Raw genomic sequence first — 23,137 nt, forward strand, 5'->3', positions numbered from 1 at the left:
CATTCCAGCCAAGATGGGGACCATGTTGTGCGCTGTAGAATGTTGAGCACTGCCCCTGGTCTCCACCTACCAGATGCCAGTAGCACCCCACCAGCCCCACAGTGTGACACCTGAAAATGTCTGCCAAGTATCTCCAGGGGTCAAAAACACCCCTGGTTGAGATCCACTATGCTATACAAATTATCTAGTGTTCGCCTAAATGGAATGTCTAAAAACAGCTTTGCTGTGCAAATAAAAATTAAGTGGGCTGAACTTCAGGAATGAGAGGCCTGTTCTGATCTTCTCTTAAAATTCAGGAAGTTAAAGTCGCTAGAGGTTGGCTCACAAACGCACTCGGGGTGAAGATAAGGAGGGCGGAGCCCAGACTCTGCTTTGTGCACCAGCCATCAGCCAGAATACCCCCCACAACAGCAGTCTGGCTTTCCATGTGGGCTACAAGCTGACAGACGCTGGCACCCAGCAGAAGCTGAATCAACACCAACTGGACGGATGAAATTCTCATGGCTACATGTTTCTGGATTTCAAGAGCAGCGGAGAAATCGATTCGGTAGAAAGGACTGATATTTTCACTCCCTCCGTGACAGAATTATGTCCTTGAAAAGTACAAGGACAGGGCTTCCCTTGTGGCACAGTAGTTAAGAATCCGCCTGCCAATGCAGGGGACACGGGTTCGAGCCCTGGTCCCGGAAGATCCCACATGCCGCGGAGCAACTAAGCCCGTGTGCCACAACTACTGAGCCTGCGCTCTAGAGCCCGCGAGCCACAGCTACTGAGCCCGTGTCCTACAACTACTGAAGCCCGCACACCTAGAGCCCGTGCTCTGCAACAAGAGAAGCCACCGCAATGAGAAGCCCGCACGCCGCAATGAAGAGTAGCCCCTGCTCGCCGCAACTAGAGAAAACCCGCGCGCAGCAACGAAGACCCAACGCAGCCAAAAATAAATTAAAAAAAAAAGTACAAGGACAAAGGATGAAGAGATGAAGTCACAGGGCCAACGGAAGTAGAGATTTCTGCCGGGCCACGGCCAGACAGCAGTCCCAAGGCTGGTCTGAGGCGGGCACACACACAACGCTGTATCTGGGCACACGCCCTGGAGAGTTAAGGCCCGCGTACTTCTTTATCAGCCTCCGAATGTGGAGGAACTGTCTCATTTTCGACAATTAAGTATATTCTGAAAACAAGCCAAATGCCTGGGAAAGACTACTTTGCCAGTTTCCATGACATTTCAAGGACCCAGGGCCAAAGCACGCAAAACGAGCGAGCGAGCAAGCGAGCGGGCGCACGGGCCTCCTCTTGCCCTGGAGGGTCCTAAGCTGAGGGCTCACTAGGCCACAGCAGAGCCAGCTGGCTTCTATGCGGATGCACGGCTTCCTCCCTGAACTCGAGACCTTTCCTCCCCCGCCCCGGGGCACCCACCGGACCCATCAGTACGTACTTGCAGCCGTGGGAGCGGCAGCCGCTTGGGGTCCTCGCTCACGAGGTCCTTCCCCGTCCCCGGGACACCCATGCGGCGGCAAGGACGCCGCGCCCGGCGTGTCTTCGTCCCCCACTGCGGAGGCCTGAGCTCGCAGCCTGTCCAGGGCGCCCACGCCCGCCACCTCGAAGGCGTCCCCGAGCTGCGCCAGGGGCGAGTCTCGCGAGGCCGGGAGGAAGGGCGTGTCCAAGGGCGAGCTGGGCGGGGACAGCGAGGACAGCGAGGAGCGCGAGGACAGGGACGCCAGGGACTGCGGCGTGTCCAGGGAGCGCCTCTGTTTGTGGAGGCCCGTGGGGCCCGGGGCGTCCGCCAAGGGGGCGTCCCGGCCCAGGGAGTCGAAGGGGACAAGGTCGAAGCGCAGGAGCGGGCCGCCCTCGGCGTCGGGCTTCTCGTACTGCGGGAGGCCGTAGATGTCGGTGAAGCTGACGGAGCTCAGGGAGCCCCGGCTGGAGGCCAGCGAGCCCCGGCTGGAGGCCAGGGAGCCGCGGCTGCTCCCCGAGGAGATGGTCAGGGTGCTGGCGGACAGGCTGAAACGAGAAGAGCAGCCTGGAGCCCGCGGCTGGAGCCTGCCCGTCCCCACCGGGAGCCGCGCCTCCGGTCTGCTCCAGAGGAGCAAAACTCTGCCTCGGGCCCGTTCACCCCAGCGCCTCTTCAACACCTCTGAGCACCTGTGAGCGTTTTAAGACACCCCCCCCCACCCCCGCCCCTTCGTAAATATTTCCTTTGTTTCTTTGAATGTCGGTCGAGAGCAGTAGTTAACGTCAAGGGCTCTTGCTCGAGTTCAAGTTCCAGCTCACACTCAAGACTAACTGAATGCATTTGATTTGGTCAAGGGCTTTGCCCTTTCCCAGCCTCCCACCTTCTCACCCTGCGCTGGGATGATAGCGGTTCCTGCCTCAAGGCGCTGTGAGAGGGAGAACTGAGAAAGTAATACACAGAAAGCCCTTAACACTACACTTCACGATACGGTAAGTGCTTGAAAACTGGAGCTCTTACTGAGCATCCAAATCGGATTTTAAAGATATTCATGCCTAATTAAAATGAATATCTTAAAAGGAAATAATTAAACGCGTATGTGTGCATCTATGTAGATGGACATATACAGTCCTGATGCTGTGAGTGACAAAATCCTTCGATAAATGATTCATTATTCTCAAGTCACTCTTGGTTCTCCTCGTATTCCTTGGATCATATATGAGTAGCTCCTCTTAAAAATATCGTGTATCCACACTTTCCTGTCCAGTGTTTACAACCACTGCAGGTTCCAAGTTCTAGGAGAGAAAACCAAGCCAAAGGGAACTGTGAAGTTCACGGCCACGTCGTTATAAGATGATAACAAGTTACCCACCTTTGTAACTGGGACTGGAGATAGGACGTTAGACGGGTAGCTTCTTCCAGCTGCATCAGGAGACAGTTTCTTTTTTCCTGAAGTAGAATCCTGTAGGTACGAAAAGAGTCCACTGGTGAATTTCAAAGACGTCAAGTATATTTTCCTAACAAGAAATTCAACTGTAAATTCCCCCAAACTGACTGAGGTGTCAATGACTAAATTCTAAAAAAGCACATCCAAGATCATAAACATCAAGATAACAGACTGTTTTTGTCTTGCTTAAAAATGTCCCACTGGCTGCCTGAACAGTGCCTGATACACTGTAGAAGTTCAGCACATGGGTGGATAGGCGGATGAATGCATGGGTGGGTGGATGGATGGATGCATGCATGCGTGGATGGATGGGTGGAAAGACGGATGGATAAATCAATGGGTGGGTGGCTGGATGGACTGACGGATGCAGGGGTGGGAGGAGGGACGGGCAGACGGATAGGTGAACAGGTGGATTGGATGGACAGATAGCAGACAGGCAGATGAGCATACGGATGGGTGGCTGAGGTGTGTGGGAGGATGGGTGTGGGTGGATGAACAGATGGATGGGAGACTAGACTAGAATATGGATACAAATGTACAGCATGCAGTAATCTACTGGAATTCCTTGGAACAAATCAGGTTCCCTCATGCTAAGCCCCCTTCCAGGCAAAACTACGTGCAGTTCTAAAATCTACAGAATTAAAAGATTAAACACAAATAAAATAAAAAAACAACTGCCACAGTGTTGGAGGTAGTTTTCTACCTACTTTTTTCAACTTTATTATTTTCTAAAATGAAATTTTTTCCCACAGCGCTACGCCCACTGCCTAGAATAGAGCCCAACATGGATAGGCACTCGACAAATAGTTATTAAGTGAATGTACAAATGAATATGTTCACTCCTAGAACAAAACAGTTCTCGCTTACAATTCAAAATGATGGCAGTTCACCATATGGCCAAGTAGGCGCCCTACAAAACAACTGCTCTTTCCTTTGAAAGAGGAAAAAACTTACATCCCCCCAATCCCCAGCAGTACTCACTAACCTGGCTCAAACTTTCCATCTGACAATGATGCCACTGAAACCAAGACGGGCAAAGACTGGGCCTGGCCAAACAGCTGGCACACGTCAGCCCTGAGACGCGTACCTCCATACCTTTCTGCCTGGCTCCCTCCTCCCAGACCGGGTCTCTTCTAACGCCCTCAGCCTGATCCCAGGGAAAGCCCCCTGCCTCTGGGCCCCAGGCGGCAGGGAGAAACGGGCCCGCATCCGCTAGGCCCAGAACGTCACCGCCAAGGGAACACTCACGGGGCACTTGGCCCCATCACCTGGCCGGAAAGGTGCTTATTAGCACCTGTGCACGGCCCTCCTTGCCCAAGGCTGTGTAGTGCCAGATTCAGGAGACACCTGGGGCCAATTCAGTCCCAGCTGAGGGCCCTGCGCCCCAGGATGCAGCTCCCAGGCTGGTTCCACAAGAGACCCCGTCAGGTGAACGAGCTTGGGTGACCCAGGCCCTGAACCCAGGCATCAGGGTAAAACCAGCTCTGTGGGGTTCCATGGATTTGTGCCCTGGGACCACAGCACTCCTGCACTCTGGATTTCCACATGGTGAGGGCAGAAACACTCAAGGGTACATGGGTGTGGGGTCCTGGTACATGTGGTGGACATGTGGTGTTCGTGGGACTGAATCCTCGCCCCTTAAGAGAAAACCAACCAGAACTCCCAGGCCCTCTGACCTGAAACATACACAAGAGAACAGCATGGGGAGAACAGAAGGTGATGTTAAGCTGAAACGATACAAAAGCACAAGAGCACAGATGAAACTTCCATTTCATAGTCCCGTTGCTCTGGGTTTATTTTGAGCGAGGTGACAAGGGCACGCCACCACGTCAGGCAAACTAACATGCTCTCTGCCCATTCCTATGCACTGGACTCCCCAATCACCATTGCTTCCCTCCAGCGCTGACAGTAGCCCCTCAGGACACAACGCAGACCTGTCTATCAATTAACAACGAATATCCAAGCAGAGACAACCCCCAGCAAAAACAGAGGACAGTCCTAACATTCGATGAAATAATCGTTATAAGGGCATCTGTACTGACCAAATAATTCAGGTGACTATTAAACTCTACCTAGAGAATGCTCACAGAGATACAGCTTATGATCCTGGTAATACAGTGAATTTTAAGGAGCCAGTATGTTATCAAATGGGCGGTGGGCTCTCCAAAGCTCAGCAAATATCCCCAAACTTCTGACAGCTGTGCAACGTGGAAAGCAGACCCAGCCTTCCACGCAATCCGTGATCACACACAGCAAACGCAAACCAGGAGACAGGGCACACAATGAAAGGGCGAGCAACAGAGGACAAAGGACTCTGTGCTGGCTTCACGTGTCCCACTCTGGGAAAGAGCCCCAAGACCAACTGAAGAGATGCACGTTCAGAAAGACACGCGAGAGAGCGGAGACTTCCTGCTGCCAAAAGGGCAGGCTTTGCTGGCGAGAAATCAAAGTGGGAGATAAAAGTAAGAGGTAGACTGCGGAAACGGAGATGCTGCTGATGTCAGGAACGAGGTTCCTCCGTGGTCACGGAGCCGACCACCACCTGCCTCCGGCCCCCTGTTGGCTGGAGACCCGACACCTGTCCTGGGCGCTGTCCTGGAAACACAGGGGCCGGGTGCACCCGGTACCTGCAGCGGGAGTGGGCGGGGTCTAAGTGGTGGGTTCCCTGGTCTTCCTTACTCCATCTGGTTCTCGACCACCTCCCACTTGTAATAGGGACCGGGAGCCTCCGAGCCCTGGGCACCCCCTGCGGACGGCAGGCACCGGCTCCCTCCACCTTCCGCCAGGCCGTAGCTGCCTGAGTAACAAGGCTTCGGCTTTGCCAGCTGCTCCTCCGCCGGAAGCCGGCCCCGCCCGCCCAGCCAGCCCACCTTTCCGTGGCACCCTGCACGGATGTGGCCCGGGAGCACTGGATCTCCTCTTCCAGGCGCCGCCGCTCCTCCTCCAGCCGGGCCACGTCCTCCGCCGGCCTCCTCTGCTGGATGATGAGCTGCAGCTCCTGAAGCAGGGCCTCCTTCTCCTTGATGAGCTGAAGCCGGTCCCTGTCGGCCTCGGCCATGCCCGGCCAGGACTCGCTCTCAAACTGGGCCAGCTGCCTCTGGATACTTGAGACTCTGCGAGACAGGGACACAGAAAAATCCATGAGCTTCATGAAAAAACATCGTCTTCACACATCCTCAGCACCATCACACGGATTCTAGAAACTCAGTCCGATAAATATGGGAATGATTGCACTGAGTAAAACCTCACACGACAAAAATAAAGGATCTGGAAATGAGGTGTAACAAAAATGATGTGTAAGTCCTTTGCGACATATGCCCCAGCCTATGAGATTCAGGATGACAGTAACCATATCATGTTTGTTTCAAAGAACTGACCAAAAGGCTGGCAGACCCCAACTCGCCCACGTGCACGGTGCTGTTTCCTCTGTGTACTGTTCTGGAGCGGGATGGAGCCGGCTCATTTCTCTCTGTGCCCCTCCCTCTGCAGTAGCTAAACACCGTGCTGCACACATGAGAGATGCTTCTGGCCTCCTGCCTTCTCTGCCATGCCTAACTGCTGAGCCCGCCTTAAGAAAATCCCAGGAGAGAAATGCGCCCATCACAGGATTCTGTATCGTGCCAGAGGCCTTGACCACGCATGAAATTCAAAACGCCTGGCAGAGGGCAGATACTCAACAAAAGCTACATGCATGAAACGGAGAATAAACACGCCAGCAAGGATATGAAAGAATGGGACTCAGCCCTGGTGAGAGTGGATGTGGTGTGGGGTAATCTGGGTGGATACAAACCGGTCAGCTGCACTGTGTCAGCACGACCATCCTCAAGGTGTAAAACTATGGCTCTCGTCACTCCCCGTGTGCCTAAACGTCCGTGTGCCCGCTTGGCAGACAGACTGGTGTCCTGAGGTGGTGCTGAATGCAGAGTAAGTGAAAGAGATGTGACTTGTGTTTTCAGAGCATCCTTTCATACCAGGAGTAGAATGTTTTAAGCCCTTTAAGTTTACATATGGCTAAGGATGAGGGCTATTTCCGGGCAGAAACAAGGAACTCCAGACCTGACCAGAACCCAGCGCTGTGGAGGACAGAGATTGGCACACGGGCCCAAAACCAAAATCCAAAGACTTCTCTGAGGTGACAGAGAGCTGTGAGGACAGCTAAGTGGCAGGTGCACATAGCCCTCTAGCCTCTAAGGCAGCGGTTCTCAAAGTGGGGTCCCTGACTGGCAGCCTCAGCATCACCTAGGAGCTTGTTACAAATGCAAACCTCAGGCCCCACCCCAGACCTGCTGAATGCCACATTCTGTGGATTGGGGTTGGGCAACCTGGGTTTTGACAAGCCCTCTAGGAGTTTTTGATGCTTGTTTGACACCCTCTGCTTTCAGGCAGCCCAGCCTGGTCTGGAGGATGCTAATTGGCCTTGGAGCTCTTAGAGGCTTGCATTAGGCACGGATGGGATTATCCTCACTAAAACAGGAATGGCAAGAGTGCTTCTGAGACTGCACTGTCCCGTGCCCAGGGCACATGTCTCTGATCAAAGCTGGCATCCTTCCTGCTGGGTCCAGACTTCAGAATCCTCCTCAACACTGTGCTTCCTGCAGATAATGCCAGTCAGCTGGCATTGGTCCACGTGTTAAGGGCTGTCGGCCATCCCTGCACCAATCCACGCTCTTCCTGAACTAGACATAAGCACGGGACTAGTCAGCCTGGCTGCAGGACTGGGCAAGACTCCTTCTTCAAGTACCAAACCAATCGGATAACCCACAGGCATGAAGAGGAAAGAATATACAAGTTATAGTTTAAATGCACACATTTTACTCAAGCCCAGTTCCCCAAGAAGGTAAAGAAAATAGCTGAATGTCAGTAGCTTTATTAGGCAAGTTCTTTTCTAACGTAAAACTAATTTTCTGAAAATGTGTTGGAAAATGGTGCCAAATCATGTCACTGAAAAAACTAATGACAGACGCAGCTGAACAGGGTTAGGAATCCAACTGGGCTTAGGCATCCACCTCTGTCTAATTAGTGTAATTAAAATTTACGGCAGGCATATAACTGAAGCCCAAGGAAACACTCCAAGCAGACTCATAAATTAGCGCCAAATCAGACATCAGACCCAATGAAATTTCTGGAACATTCTACGGTAGATCAAGCCAAGTCAAAGGTAAGGAATAAATATAAAAGAGATGTACAGTGAGCAAATGCACTGGGTCCTCATAATTTTTCATTTCAATGTATCTGATGGGCAGGAAAGCCTATCTGAGCACAAGTAAAGTTAGCAGCATTACCTGGTAATATATACTAATAATTCTCGTACTACAGGCAGACATATTTTTCAAAGCACTCCTTTTGAGTTTTCTGAAGTTTACATGTAAGGAGATCAAGATTCCATTTGAGTTGGCCAGCTCCAGGTTAGCTGCCATTTCACAGGGATTCAAGTTGCTGAGGGTGGCTGGAGATCCAGTCCTAGATAATCCTATTCTTTCCAGTAATCTCAAGTAATATCAGAAAAAAGAATAAGGAAAAAACTGAATTATGAGAGGGAGGAGAAGCAAAGGGCAAATTTCAAAAGGTCTGCCCACCGTGCGCATAAAAGAAATAGTACAGTGGCCAGAATTAAACAGTGTACTGTAACTTTCCAGAGCTCACAAGAAAAGTATGTAAGGACACATGGTGAGGGATGACTTCTATAGCAGAGACAACCTGGATGAAGCTGACTTCATGTAACCCATCTGGAAAAGTTGTTTGGGCTGTACTGAGTACTAGGCAAGCACACTGTGCTTAAGAACAGTGCTCTTTTAATAATTAAATTTTACAACAACGTGAATGACTGCATACTCATCTCAGAGGTACCTAAGAATCTAGAAGGATACTGGCATATATTGGAAAGTGCAGTTTCTTCCTCTAGATCCACACTCCGGAGGCAGACATTTGGGTCATGCTCTCAGCCAGGTTGAGAGAAGCACGTGTCTGTCTGTCTGTCTATCTGTACTGGGAGCCAAAAGCTCTAAAAGGATTCCTTCAGCGGTTCCTAGTACAGTTGCCAAGGAACAGATGGGATGGCTTTACCTTTGAAACAATAAGCCCTGTCTACCGTGCTGCTGGCTGGGAAACGAGCCACCTGCAAGGCGGACCCTTCGTGTGTTAGGGTTACTGGAGGGAACAGACCTTCCGTCTCAGACCACATACAGATGTACAGTTACGATGTCCCTTCCTTCTACACCCACGCCCAACAGCTGATGCATAGTACAAGTTGGAACCCCACTCCTGCAAGCGCCATCAGTCCAATTCTGGGTAATACAGGAAAAACCATTTCCAGAAAGGCTGTCTTCTGAAATACCTTTTCAGGAAAATTAAATACATGGAAACAAAGCAAGGTCACGATTACAGTTTGTAAAAATAAAATAATCTTTTCCGAGTTCTTTTTTTTTTTGGCCATGCTGCACGGCTTGTGGGATCTTAGTTCCCTGACCACGGACCGAACCCAGGGCCACGGCAGTGAGAGCGGCAAGTCCTAACCACTGGATGCTTAAGAGATGGACCGCCAGGGAACTCCCCAAGTTCATTTATAAAGAGAACCGAGATCAATTACTCAGCCATTAAAAGGAATGAAATTGGGTCATTTGTAGAAATGTGGATGGATCTAGAGTCTGTCATACAGAGTGAAGTAAGCCAAAAAGAGAAAAAGAAATATTGTATATTAACACATATATGTGGAATCTAGAAAAATGGTACAGATGAAACTATCTGTAGGGCAGAAATGTAGACGTAGAGAACAGACATGTGCACACAGTGGGAGAAGGGAAGGGTGGCACGAATTGGGAGATTAGGTTTGGCATAAATACACTACCATGTGTAAAATATAGCTAGTGGGAACCTGCTGTATAGCGCAGGGAGCTCAGCTCGGTGCTCTGTGACGACCTAGATGGGTGGGATTGGTGGGAGTGGGAGGGAGGTCCAAGAGGGAGGGGATATAGGTATCCATATAGCTGATTCACTTCACTGTACAGCAGAAACTAACACAACATTGTAAAGCAATTTTACTCCAATTAAAAGAAAAAAAAAGTAAATAAATTTTAAAAAATAATAAAGAGAACCGAGATCAATTTAAAACTGGCAAGGGTTTTTTTTTTCCCTGCGAGTCAGCTGTATTCTTTACTGATTCTTATTTTTGATAGGTAATCCCTTTTATGGCCTAGATATATATATATATATATATACTCTCACAAATGCCTTTAAAGGCTTTAAAACACATGTCCCTGTGCTCAGGATAGTGAAGAAATGAAAGCAAGTCCTCAATCAAGCATTTTGGTCTCATATTTATTGTGTGATTTCTAAATTCCATCCCCCTGAACAGGCCTAATGTAGACAGAAGCCAAATATGAATCATTTTTCCCTTACTATTTTTGCCCAAACACCTTTTCTGTTGCAACCCAGGCACCATTAAACCACGAATGGAAACCTGCATTTATGCCGCAGAAACTGCTTGGACCCTTACAGTTCACATGGAAATCTTAGATATGACTTCTTTTTCGAAGAAGAAAATGCACTTTTAATATTACACAGTTTTGAGGCGTATTTTACATATCCAGAGTAACCCCCAGGTATCTGAATTTATACCTAAATTCTGTGACCTACAATATAAATTCGCATGTTCCTAAAATACTGCTGCTTTCTGGAATAGAAATGGAACTCAGGCAAGCCATGGCCCTGACTGGTCGTGATGGGACGTGGTGGATCCCAATGCCATGTTCCAGGACATGGTCCCAGCTTGGAGCCTCGTGCCTTCAGATGTCAATTACAGCTACAGATTTGATACCTTTATGTTTCCTCTCCTTAGTTTTCTTTTTTGCAAATATCCATTCAAATGAAAAGCAAAAGTTCAACAAAGTCTCAGCTGAGATCTGAGTCAGATGGATGGTGAAATCACTTCAGCTCACCGAACTAAATATCAATAAACCAGTGTCCATTCGGCTCAGCTCTTTATCCTACACTGGAGATTCACAGAGTCTGAATCTAGAAGTGTGGCATAAGAAGGGCCTACGAATACCCCAACATCCCTCCCTGCCCTCACATCTTGTCCCCTCTGAACGAACAGATCTTCAGAGAGTGAGTTCTTTAAGTGAAAAGCAGATCGTCTCCAGGCTTCTTTCTCTTGGCCTGAATGGAGAAGGTGCGTTCATTTGTTTCTCACAGCCGTGCCCCACTCCCAAACCCAAACACACAGTCATGAGAGAAATGAAGGGAAAATCCAACGGACTGATCAAATTCAGCTGGAACCCTAATACCACACCAGCGACAACTGAGGAACAGCAGGGCCCGTCCTGGCAACAAACACTGAGACACGGAGAAACCGGACGGGCCGAATGTTTTGTTCCTATCAGGACCGCGAGTGTTTCTATGGAAACAGCTAGTTTGTGCACAGTACAGTTCCACTTTCTGGAACAAGTGCTCTTAGGTTAAAAATAAGGAGCCAGGCTTCCCTGGTGGCGCAGTGGTTGAGAGTCTGCCTGCCGATGCAGGGGACACGGGTTCGTGCCCCGGTCCGGGAGGATCCCACATGCCACAGAGCGGCTGGGCCCGTGAGCCATGGCCACTGAGCCTGCGTGTCCGGGGCCTGTGCTCCACAACGGGAGAGGCCACGACAGTGAGAGGCCCGCGTACCGCAAAATAAATAAATAAATAAACTAAAAATAAGGAGCCACCTGAGTCATCAGGATTGCTTCAAGAACACTAGCTCCTCCAAACTGGCTTTGAAAAATTCTCAAATTTTTAACCAATAATGTGAAAATATTCCTATCATAAGGTCTGCCTTGGGAATCCAAAGCCATGTTCCTAAAGGGAAAGGAATAAGCAGTTGTTTGGGTACATTTCACATGACCTAGAGTTGAAAACACAAAACTAGTCACCATGATAGTGGCGGTCTGGTCTAGAGAATTCTCTAGAAATCACACCACTGCTTGGAATTGTAAGTTCCACTTCCATAAACTTCCTTTAAATCTGAATGTACGTGAAACCCTCATTGTCCAGAACATTTACTGCATTTTGACGATTTCCCAACTCTGAGAAACAATCTCGAATCTAGATATACAAGGAAATACATAAGTGCATCAACTTCTCTCCACTTAGAAGTGGCAAAGCCCAGGAGCTTTTGCAGAGGGTAGGAAAGCTAAACTTCGCAGGATGGAATGATTTCAGAAATGATTTCAGAAATGGAATGATTTCAGATTGACATCTAAGGGTGGGGCAGCAGAAGGAAAAGACAGAACACTGAACGTGGCACTAAAATAATGAAAGCCTTGGAGTGGGAGAGAAGGGAAGGATGCGTTTTTCTGCGCTAACACTGCCGTTAGAAGTGATGCCTTCTCTCCCACGCACTGGTGGGTGAACGGGGGGGGGCATGATGCTTTCCTGCATGTGGGACACCCTTCTCCAATGATGCTTGTCATGGAGGTGGCCACGTGGAGAGTCCCTGGACAGAAACTCAAAGCCACTGTGCTCTGACTGTGGTCCTCATTACTCAGGTTTTGGAACATTAACGTTGGTTCTAGATTTAGTTCTTGGCAAAGACCTGCTTGCTGTTGCTCCCTTCCCAAGTCTACGCTGTTCTAATCATGTGTCTCATTTAGAGGCAATCTGAAAAAACACACAGAAAAGGCAACTGGAATAAAATCCCTGACCTGGTGCTGGGTGGCTATGTTCCTGACACCTGATGACCATGACCCTCCCTAACTGTCACATGTATACCAGGAGCGGGGATCGTAGGGTTGTCCTGACCACACTACAAGGGGTATTGAGTCTAGCGTCTTGCAAGATGTGGCTGGCACTTGTAGGACCACAGCTGAGTAGGTTACAAGTCGGGAACTCACTCACCTTCCAGTCAAGCCTTAACTGTAAGCAATTTCAGTGACTGGAGGCCAAATATGATTACCCCACGGGGACTGGAGCCAGGCACTGCCACCACATCAGGGGACCAGATCCAGACTGCCAAACACAGGGTGCCGTAATCAACGACTTGGCAACAACAAGAACGCTTCAAGGATGTTTGTTGTTGTTGTTGTTGTTGTTGTTTGGGTTTTTTTGCGGTACACGGGGCTCTCACTGTTGTGGCCTCTCCCGTTGTGGAGCACAGGCTCTGGACACGCAGGCTCAGCGGCCATGGCTCACGGGCCTAGCCGCTCCACGGCATGTGGGATCCTCCCGGACTGGGGCACGAACCCGTGCCCCCTGCATCGGCAGGCGGACTCTCAACCACTGCGCCACCAGGGAAGCCCCTTCAAGGATGTTTTTAAGCAGGAGAAGGTACAAGGAAAGCACCGAACTGATTATCAAAAACTGAGATCCATCTTCTAAGTGGTCGACCATAAAGCGAGCCCCAGAGAACTCTCTCAGGGGCCGTTCTTCCCTGACCCCTAAGAAATTTGCCATTATACAACTTTCCGCCCTGATCCCTGCTCCCCCTGGACTGAGAAAGCCCTTCCTCAACGTACGGGCAGCCGGAATTCCAGCATCCCTCAGGGCCCAGCTCCAATGCCATTTTCTCCAACACCTAAGAACAGGACGCATCACAGGGGGTTCCAAGACCACAAGCCCTTTCCAATGACCGTGAAGGCCCAGGAAGCATAAGCCGAGCTTGGAATGATGATGTATGAGGTGACTGTGCCCTGCCTCCGTCAGATCCCTAAAGACATGCATGTCTAGATGCCCTTTCTCCTCTTAAGTTAAGGGGAAATATCCCACGGCTCACACCAGGACGAGGGCCTTGGGGAAGGGAGCCAGGAACACAGCAGTTGGCCCGGAGCTGACTGGGCCCCAGGACTCTGTCCACTCGCCCACTCGCAGGGGTGAAGGCCAAAGAGCAAGCGTGACCAAAGCAGACCCCGTTTACTCATTCAATAAATATTCACCAGGTACTCAGCTGCTGGAATTATAGCAATGACCTAAACAGACAAAAACCCCTGCCCCTCACGGGCTTCCCATTCTCGCAGGGAAAGACAGACGATAAAAAAGCAAACACATAAGTACAGAACAGGTTGGGTGATTACATTTGCTGGGAGAATCAGGGTGATGGGGGTGGGGATGGGAGTGCAAGTTTATTCAGGATCATCAGAGAAGCGTCTCTGACACAGTGACCAGAAGGAGAGCAGAGGCCACGTGACCATTTGAGGCCAAGCATTCCATTGCAGGCAGAGGAAACAGCGAGGGAGGGCAGAGGGCACTGTATTAGTTTCCTCTTGTTTCTGTAACAAATTACCACAAACGTGGTGGCTTAAAACAACACACACGTCATTACCTTGCAGTTCCAGATGTCAGACGTCAAAAATGGGCAAGCAGGGCTGGGATCCTCTGGAGGCTTCGGGAAGAAGCCATTTCGCAGCTGTTTCCAAGGGCTGCCCACATTCCTTGGCTCGAGGCCCTGCCACCCTCACATCTCCTTCTCTGCTTCTCCCTCTTATAGGGACCCTTGTGATTACACTGAGCCTCTCTAGATAATCCAGGGTCATCTCCCCATCTCGAGATCTCTAGCTTGAGGCCATGTGCAAAGTTCCTTCTGCCATGGAAGGCACAGAGTCACAGGTTTGGGGATTAGGCCATCTGGGGCAGCATTATTCTGCCAACTCCAAGCACTAAATCAGGAACGCGCCTGGACGGTGTGAGGCCTGGCATGCAGGAGGGCCAACGTGGCTGGACGAGGCTAACGCCCTGAGTCCGTGGAAGACCTGCTCCTGAGCCCTTGATGTCCACACACAGTAGGGATTTCGGAGCAAGATAAGAAGCTCAAGAGTAAGGTTTCTCGAAGGCAAAAAGAAACTCTGGGCCACCCACATCTTTGCTGTGGGGACCGTCCGGCGCATTGTGGGTTGTTTAGCAGCGTCCTTGGGCTCCCGCCCGGGATGCCAGCAATACCCTCTCTCCAGTCATGAGAACCAAAAACATCCCCCCGGGGCGGGGGGGGGGGGGGCGTGCAAAACCCACCCCCACCCCTTAGTGGATGATGGGATCTAACATGTTTTGAAAGGAGCACTTGTCTGAAAAAAAATTCAGACCTGGCAATTTAACTAACCAAAAGTCACACAAAATTATGCTCAACTGCACCATGAGTGCAAAAGTGCACCATTCTCAACAGGGAAAAAGCACGTGACAAGCGACAGAACATCTATGCCCATCACTCCAGAAAAATTTACAAAGAATCGTGGTATTTAACGATGAGGAGGAGATACAGAAATCAGGGCTCTCAACTGCCATTGGTGGCAGTGTAAAGTGTGTAAGTTACTTTGGAAGACGATTCACTGGTATCTATCCGAACTTTGAATGGACATGTCTTTAGACCCATACGTTTCCTTGCTATGTATCTGTCGAAGGAAACAGCCATCTCTGCAAGGCTGGGGACTATAAATAGATGTGCACCATTTGTGAAAAGGAAAAACTGGAATCATCTAGATGTCCATCCGTAGAGGATGGCTACAACCATTGTGAAAGCTATGCATCATATACTGTATTTAACTATATTGAGCTTCATTTATTTCAATGTTCAGGTAAAAACTGGAAGGTTTCATAGCAAATCATTAATGGTGAGAGGTAGGATTAGAGAGGAGGAGAAGATGGGAGGTCTCCAGTGATTGCATCTTTGACAAAAACAATGTATTCATGTATTATTTATGTGTACACAGATGTACAAGCATATATGTGCATGTTTCTGAACCCTGTGTGTCTAACATATATGTACTGTGTGTGCTCACACACACACACACACACACACACACCCCAGATACCGCCTGGGGTATCCCCAGGCAGAACCACTGGCACCCTCACGTATTTCTGTTAGCTGTGGGGGAGTTTATCTCCCAAACAGGTTAAAGACTATATATATATATATATATATATATTTTTTTTTTTTTTGGTCGAGCTGCACGGCATGTGGGATGTTAGTTCCCTGACTAGGGACTGAATCCGGGCCCCTGCATTGGAAGCACGGAGTCTTAACCACTGGACCGCCAGGGAAGTCCCAAAGACCATATGTCTTTATGACATCACATAAACCACAGAATTTCTTCGCAATACCTGGAACAGGGCAGGTGCTGGGCAGAAGTATAATCTCCCAGCCTTGCAGCAGCTTCTGTGCCCACTGCTGCGGGATGTGTGTGAAGCTCCTGGGGTCACCCATACAGATCTGCCCGGCTAAGACGGCACAATCCTCCAGCACAGGGCAGGGGCCCTCGGCCTCAGCACCAGTGACGTCTGGAAGACTCTCTTTTGGGGGCCGTCCTGTGCGCTGTAGTATGCTGAGCAGCATCCCTGGTCTCTACCCACTAGATGCCAGGAGCACCCACCCCAGAGCTGTGACAACTAACAACGTCTCTAGACATGGCCAGAAGTCCACCGGGGCCGGGTGTGAAGTCGGGCCGTCGCACCCCTCCCCCATTCCCCACCCCACAATTGGGAACCATTGTGCTAGTGGGAAAAGAACAAGGCAGTGCTTGTGTCAGCCAACCCAGGACCCCAGGACGTCTTTACAACGCATCTCTGATTTCTAAATGCGGCCAACGCAGCCCAGAAAGGCGTTTCTGAGAAGCCCCTACTGTCCCACAAAGGTTGAAGCGCTGGGGACAGGACCCTCCTCTGCAGCTGCATCGCATTTCCTAACAAGGTTCTGGTGACCTTGAAATACTCCTTCCATTTAGAAGATACTGATGAAGTGCAGTGTCCTCCCCTGCATAATTTTCTTAAATAATGGACTTTCAGCCCAAATGTATTATTTCGATATGTAAAAAGTTACTCACTCTGTACCGACATCATCTCTGGAAAACAAAGAAATCACTTGCTGTGGTTGGTAAATGTCACAGCAGAACAGTAACGATTATGTGAAGTGTAGCAACCGTCAATTTTCTGTAGTTTAATACAACACAGCAAATTCCGATACCCACACAGTGCAGCAGAAACATGCAGGAAGGAGCCGAGGAATATTGAGGAGAGACAAGAGCGGCTGACAAATGCCAGCCAGCGAGCTCCTGAGAAGGGATGCGTGAGGCCGGGGAAGCAGGCGCCGAGGGAAGCGGTCTGCGTGGAAGTGCAGTGCCCGCCTTGAGCGCATCAAGGACATCATGAAGAGCAAGAGCCGGGAGGACCGGGCAGAGGGGCTTTGGACAGAGGCCGCAGCAGCTCAAGCCGGCCCTCCAGCAGGCAGTCAGATGATCTGCTTCTGTTGCTATTTTTACATTTGCTAAAAAGGTAACAAAGCGGATTTCCAGACATCCCTGAATGATACACCATACTGAGCGGCCCGCCTATTTCGCTTCCAGAACCACGCCCTCCCCCTGCCCGCCCCCTGCGTGACATTCGCTCCTCCTCCCCGCGCCCCCCAGACAGCAGTTCGTATGTGACTAAAGAAAGGTTTTCGTGAAGCGTTCCATATTTTTTAAGAAGAATTAAAAAATACAAAACTTTTTGAAAAAGATAGGCTTCACAGCTTTCCGAAGCACATATTTTGAAATGATTTGGTTTTAAGACTCTTTCCAGAAGGCACAAAAGAGAGAAAGTCCCTAAAAAAAGAACATGAAAGCTAGGGCAGGGTCAGAATACTGAACACGGTGCACATGGGGAGAAAGGTGACAGGCTAAAGACACTGTGCCTGCGAGGTCGGCAGCCCACCTGGCAGTGCTGCCCATGAACCCTGGCTGAGACCGGGAGGGAGGGAGGGAAAGACACATTTTGAAAATGCACACACAAGGTCAAGTCCCGATTTTCAGAAGGCGGGTGATGGACAACACAGGTCAACAGAAGCGACTGAGCTTCAATTCTCTCCATCAAAATGATGTAGATTAGGTACCGCTATCACCCGTTGACCTAATCCTTTCTAAACTGTCTTTTAACCCAAGATACGTGGCTTTTTCTGTTAACCTATGGAATAAGCAGCCACATATTCAAAAACCAGGTTTGCTTAAGCTGGTCTGAGGGACTGATGCTCAGTCGGAAGGCAGGGAGGGGGTTCTGAACTACCTGAGAGGATAAGGAGAGCCGGAAAAGTCTCTGTTTTTATTAAATCCCGTCTTCATAACTGTTTGCAATATTGAGAGTTTCACATTTTAATGCACATGAAATTTTGTCACATGTATTCAGACGCTACGCATAAATGAAGAACCTTAATTCTGTACTCTATCAGACACTGCTTTCTGATAAGAAGTGGATAAATCACACGCTGGAACTCCGCGAAACCACTTTCCACAGGAGAAAGGAAGTAAGCAGGAGGGCAAGGTTTGAAAAAGGAGCTTCTTACCTCTTTCTGGCTTCCTCATACTGCCAGTTAAGCCTGACTCGGTCCACGAGCCTTGTTTTATCATCAAAGACGAACTTTGTGGAACAGAAGAAAGAAAGAAAATGGGGGAGACACATTAAAAACATATTTTCAAAATAGAAAATTCACTTAAACTTCCAGCAACAATGAAGAATATTTTAATTCGCCTTCCAATTTCCATTTTGCAAAGGTCTGGAAGGAAACACACCAAATTACAGCCGCCACCTCTGGTCAGTGGAGGTTGCGAGTGGGGCTGGGAACACTTTTGCTGTCCCAACACCGGTGGGTTTTTTTTTTTTAAACCAGTGGAAATATATTCATCTATTGTGTGATTCCAAGCAACAACAACAAATTAAGTTTTAAAAGAAACAGGGAATTCCTCAAAGTTGATAGAAAAGCAAAAAAAAATCATCCCGCCTAGTGTAGTCTATGCTCTCACTCCTCAATCAACACAAAACAATGGTGTTCTCCTAAAAAGTCACAAAATTCGAAGAAGACGGACTAGCTGTGTGAGGTGTTGGCTACGGGACTCCTTCGACTGCCATGCAGCCCGTTAAAGAATCAAAGGTGAAAGGACGGAAGGAAGGCACGGAAAAGCCTGGGACTGGCCGCCTCGCCTCAGGAGTCAAGAGTTGAAATGAGGAGCTCTGATGCGATCACTAGTTGCACCTAAATATTTTCATACCAATTACACTGAAGCCAACAAATTCCCAAACAAAACAAACAAGACCTGTATGAGAGGTAACTGCAGCTCACCTTGGTTACTTCTTCCTTCCTTCCTGGAAATATATGACTCTAGTTTCAATAAATCGGCTCCATCTGTAGATCTGACCTTACTCGGCCATACCTTACGGCCACTACTAAGTCTTTATTTTTTTAAATGACCTCGTGTCGACAAATATTTGGAAATATTCTGCTTGTATGACTGGCAATGAATTCACTGATACGAGTTTTGAGACAGGTCAATGGGGAATTTCCTTATATCTTTATCGCCCTGAATGGCAAGAAGAAATGCCTTATACGAGACCATAAGCACTCGCCAGTGAGAGGTGTCACGATTTTACACGTTTCAGCAGCCTCACCCAAGGCCTCTCTCCACAGTGTCCTCAACGTAAATGCATTTAGGCTGCAGCACCGCATCTGCAGAAACTCTCTACACTGGATATGAGCTACTTGTCACCTTGTCACCTTGTTCATTAGAGACCCCTAAAGCCGACTCATCATCAAGACAAATAAATGTCATTTCTTAAACATCTTCTCAATGCTATTTATGAACCTCTAAGCTCTGATTTTGCACTCTTCTGTGAGAATGAAATGGACATTTTAATAAAAAAAAAAAGCCTACAGCCAAACGGATCCAACAGGTTCCTGCTTCATGGATCCTACATAGCCCTACAACATGTACCCCAACTGCTAAATTCCAACATTAGGCTTGTACTGCTTACAAATCTGTGCTTGCAAAGCCGTGGGCTCCAAAAGCATGTTTGATTACATCAATGCCCATCCCACAAAACTAACTCAAAGTGATAACTACATGAGGTAGGCAGACGTCCAAGACGGCCCCCAATGGCCTTCACCTCCTGGGATTCATCCCATGTGAAATCCCTCCCCTTTGAGAGTGGGCTAGACCCATGACTTGATTCTAACCAAAAGAATACAACAAAGATGATGGGAAGTCATTTCTGTGATTAGATTACAAAAGACTGTGACTTCCTTCCTGCTGGAGACTCTCTTGGCTTCCACACTGTGACAAAGCAAGCTGCCGTGCTAGAGAGGTCTATATGGTAAGGAACAGAAGCCCTCAGTCCAATAACCTGTGAGAAACTGAATCCTGCCAACAATCATGTAAGCCTGAAAGTGGACCCTTCCCAGTCAAGCCTTCCCATGAGGCTGCAACCCTGGCTGACACCTTGACTGCAGTTTCTTGAGCGCCCCTGAAGCAGAGGACACAGCCCAGTTTCCTGATCCACAGTATAAATGTGAGATAATAAAAGTGTGCTGTTTTAAAATGCTAGGTTGGGGATGTTTTGTTATGCAGCAATAGCTAACTAATGCAGTTATAGCCTTTTGATATATTTTTCTATAACATGATGTAGTAGAAAACACAGAGGTTTAGGGATCAGAGACATTGATTCAAACCCAGACCTGCCTCTCCCTGGCTACATGACCTTAGGTAACCTGGCACCTTGACCCCCTCGTCTGTCAAAAGAAGATGGAAACCACTACGTAAATTGAGGTCACAGCCATGAAGCTGCCAGGGCCAGCCCCAGTAAACTCATAAACAATGATAATTTACTGCTGAAGTTATTATAGCTGTATAACCAGCCACTCCCCACCTGACATTTTTAGAAAGTCTTAGCTAAATCATTACAGAACCTTCGATCTTACCTGTTGCTCTCAAACTAGTTAAGAGTCTCTAAAAATTCTAATTCTAACCTTATGTTGAGCAGCAATGAATTATTCATGGAATTCAATAAGTATCATACTTTTTTCCTTCTCTCATGCCAAAATCTTTAGGCAAAAATGCCAGACATTTTTGACTTACAGATTCTTCTCTGTTTTAAACCAAGATACCTAGTCAAAAAATGTCCAAGCGTACTTTTGAGAACAATGAGGGGAACACAGCAAATAGGGCAGTTCAGGACATCCAAGACACAGAGGCATTATTTCCTATATTATACACCCCTGAAAGAGGCACTATTTGTCGACATTTTAAAATATCAGCTAATTATTTAAAATCCAGAGTTTTTTAGTCAATGGTTTTCCTTTCTTTTTGTTTCTTTTTATTTATTTAATTTTAGGAAGGCATTCTGCATTCCATTGATATTTCATCTTTACTTAGTAAGCCCTAAGAAAAAGAAGCCATCCAAACTGTTTTTCCATTTCTAACAAATAAATGTAAAACTTCACTCAATGCCATTACAACAGTAGTGTCTTTAAGTATTCACCACCCTGCTTCAAATGATGGTTGCCAATTTTGTTTTTGTGGCTAACTCCAGGCTTTACTAATTATCAAAAGGGGCATTATGAAATTCTTCCAAGTCCCAAACAAAATTAATTTCAATTCAATTCAATTTCCTGACATTCTCTTAGAAGAATAAGAAATAGCATCAAAGTATAAGCCAAGAGTGACACAGCCACAAAGCCTCTGAAAATCACTGGCCTAAGCCAGAGCTCAGCAAACTATGGCCCGAAGGCCAAATCCGGCCCACCACCTCTTTCTGTAAATAAAGTTTTATTGGAATTTTACTGGAACAAGCCCCATCCACCCATTCACATATGGCCAACGGCTGCTTCTGTACTATGACAACACAGCTGAGTAGCTATGGCTGAGACTGCATGGCCAGCAAAGCCTAGAACACTTATTATCTGGACCTTGGCAGAAAAAGTTAGCTGATCCATGCTCTAAAAAGTCATAGGTCTGCCAAGAAACATCTAGACTCAACTCTCAAAAGGATTCTGCCTTTTCTAAGAATGCGAATCACAAGGATAGAGGTAATAAGCCATTCAATTGCCTCCCAGGCCCCTGAACCTTCAAGATGGCTAGAAGTGGAAAACAGTATTCTTTCTTCAAACTTAATGGCACAAAAGCCAAAACATTTTTGAAGGGAAAGTGGAAAATTTAAAGAAATGGGTGACGGCCACACGAAAGCAGTCCTTTTCTCTCTGAGCACACTCAGTTCCTCCCCCTGCCCAGTGAGCGTACCTCGCCGATGACCTCAGTCTGAGACCCAGCATCGCAGAACTGGTGAGGTAAAGACTCGCCCAGCGCGCCCGCACTGGGAGGGAACTCTTGCAGAGGGTCGGTAAGAGAACAGCTATTCCTGAAGCCATCAGTCAGCTTGGCCAGGCTCTGAAACAGAATGAAACAAGAGACTTGAGCAGCGATGGCGATGCTTCTCTTCCCTTTCACAGCGGTCATTTCCTTCCTGTTCCAGGTCGGCAGCTTCATTACTGGAGAGCAGGCCGGCCCCAACTCCATTCTCACGAGATTCAAAAGAAATGTCGATCAGCACATGCACCTTTCATGAAACTCGTAGTAATTTAAATCAGACGGCAACTGAGTCCTCCTGGCAGCATGTGAATAATATAGAGAACTGTGGTACCACTTCTACGGTTTTTTAAACCTTTGTGTTTCCTAAAGAAAAAATAAGCATTCCCTCCAAAAAAGCCAAATTCAAAATAGAGAGTAGAAAGGCAGTTGCCAGGGGCTGGAGGGCTGGGGAAAATGGGGAGATGCTGGTCAAAGGGTACCAAGTCCCAGCTGTAAGGGGAATAAGTCCCTGGATCTCATGAACCTCATGTCCATAGCATGGTGAGTATAGTTAGTAATACTGTAGCGCATGTTTGCAAGTTGCTAAGAGAGTAGATCTTAAAAGTCCTCACCATGTAAAAACAAAGGTAATCGTGTGACGTGATGGATGTGTTAACTAATTGTGTTAGTTATGTGTTAACTCATTGTGGTAATCATTGTGGTAATCATTTCACAATAGATGTGTATATCAAACCATCATGTACACCTTAAATTTATACAATTTTATTTGTCAAGTGTACCTCAACAGAGCAAAGGGGAGGGGGGAAAGTATTTCCATCCAAAATAGTCTATCAATAAATAAGTCCAACAGAGACGAATGCCGCCTTGAGGTCTTCAGTACCACACAGAAGGTGAAAACAGCTCCCAGACAATATTTACATATTCTTATAACCTGGCTTTTCAGTCACAATGCTACAGGGTCAAAAGTCATCTTATATGGATGTCAGTTTACCAAAAATTAGAGTAAGCATAAATTCTGGTACAGGGAACCCTTTTGGGTAAAAGTTAAAGAGAAATCAGATTTTCTAAGATTTTTTAAAAGACCTGTGAAAAGCAACTATACCCCCATAAAAAGAAATCTAAAAAAATAAGAGAAAAACATGAAAAACAATTTTTTAAATAAAAGACTTGTGAATGCAT

General features: G+C 47.9%; 1 protein-coding gene across 3 annotated transcripts in view; it reads right to left on the reverse strand.

Moving 5' to 3' along the window:
- Positions 1-23,137, reverse strand: part of WWC3 (WWC family member 3) — a 122,866-nt gene that overhangs the window by 25,935 nt on the left and 73,794 nt on the right. For all 3 annotated transcript variants that reach the window (XM_060002223.1, XM_060002224.1, XM_060002225.1), the window contains 5 exons: positions 21,890-22,036; positions 18,166-18,239; positions 5,768-6,010; positions 2,823-2,912; positions 1,436-2,001 (listed from right to left, as the gene is read on the reverse strand). In XM_060002223.1, coding sequence (XP_059858206.1) covers positions 1,436-2,001; positions 2,823-2,912; positions 5,768-6,010; positions 18,166-18,239; positions 21,890-22,036 — 1,120 coding nt within the window. The remainder of the gene's footprint in view (positions 1-1,435; positions 2,002-2,822; positions 2,913-5,767; positions 6,011-18,165; positions 18,240-21,889; positions 22,037-23,137) is intronic.

The sequence above is a fragment of the Delphinus delphis genome, chromosome X (assembly GCF_949987515.2).
Source record: "Delphinus delphis chromosome X, mDelDel1.2, whole genome shotgun sequence".
Classification (NCBI taxonomy): domain Eukaryota; kingdom Metazoa; phylum Chordata; class Mammalia; order Artiodactyla; family Delphinidae; genus Delphinus; species Delphinus delphis.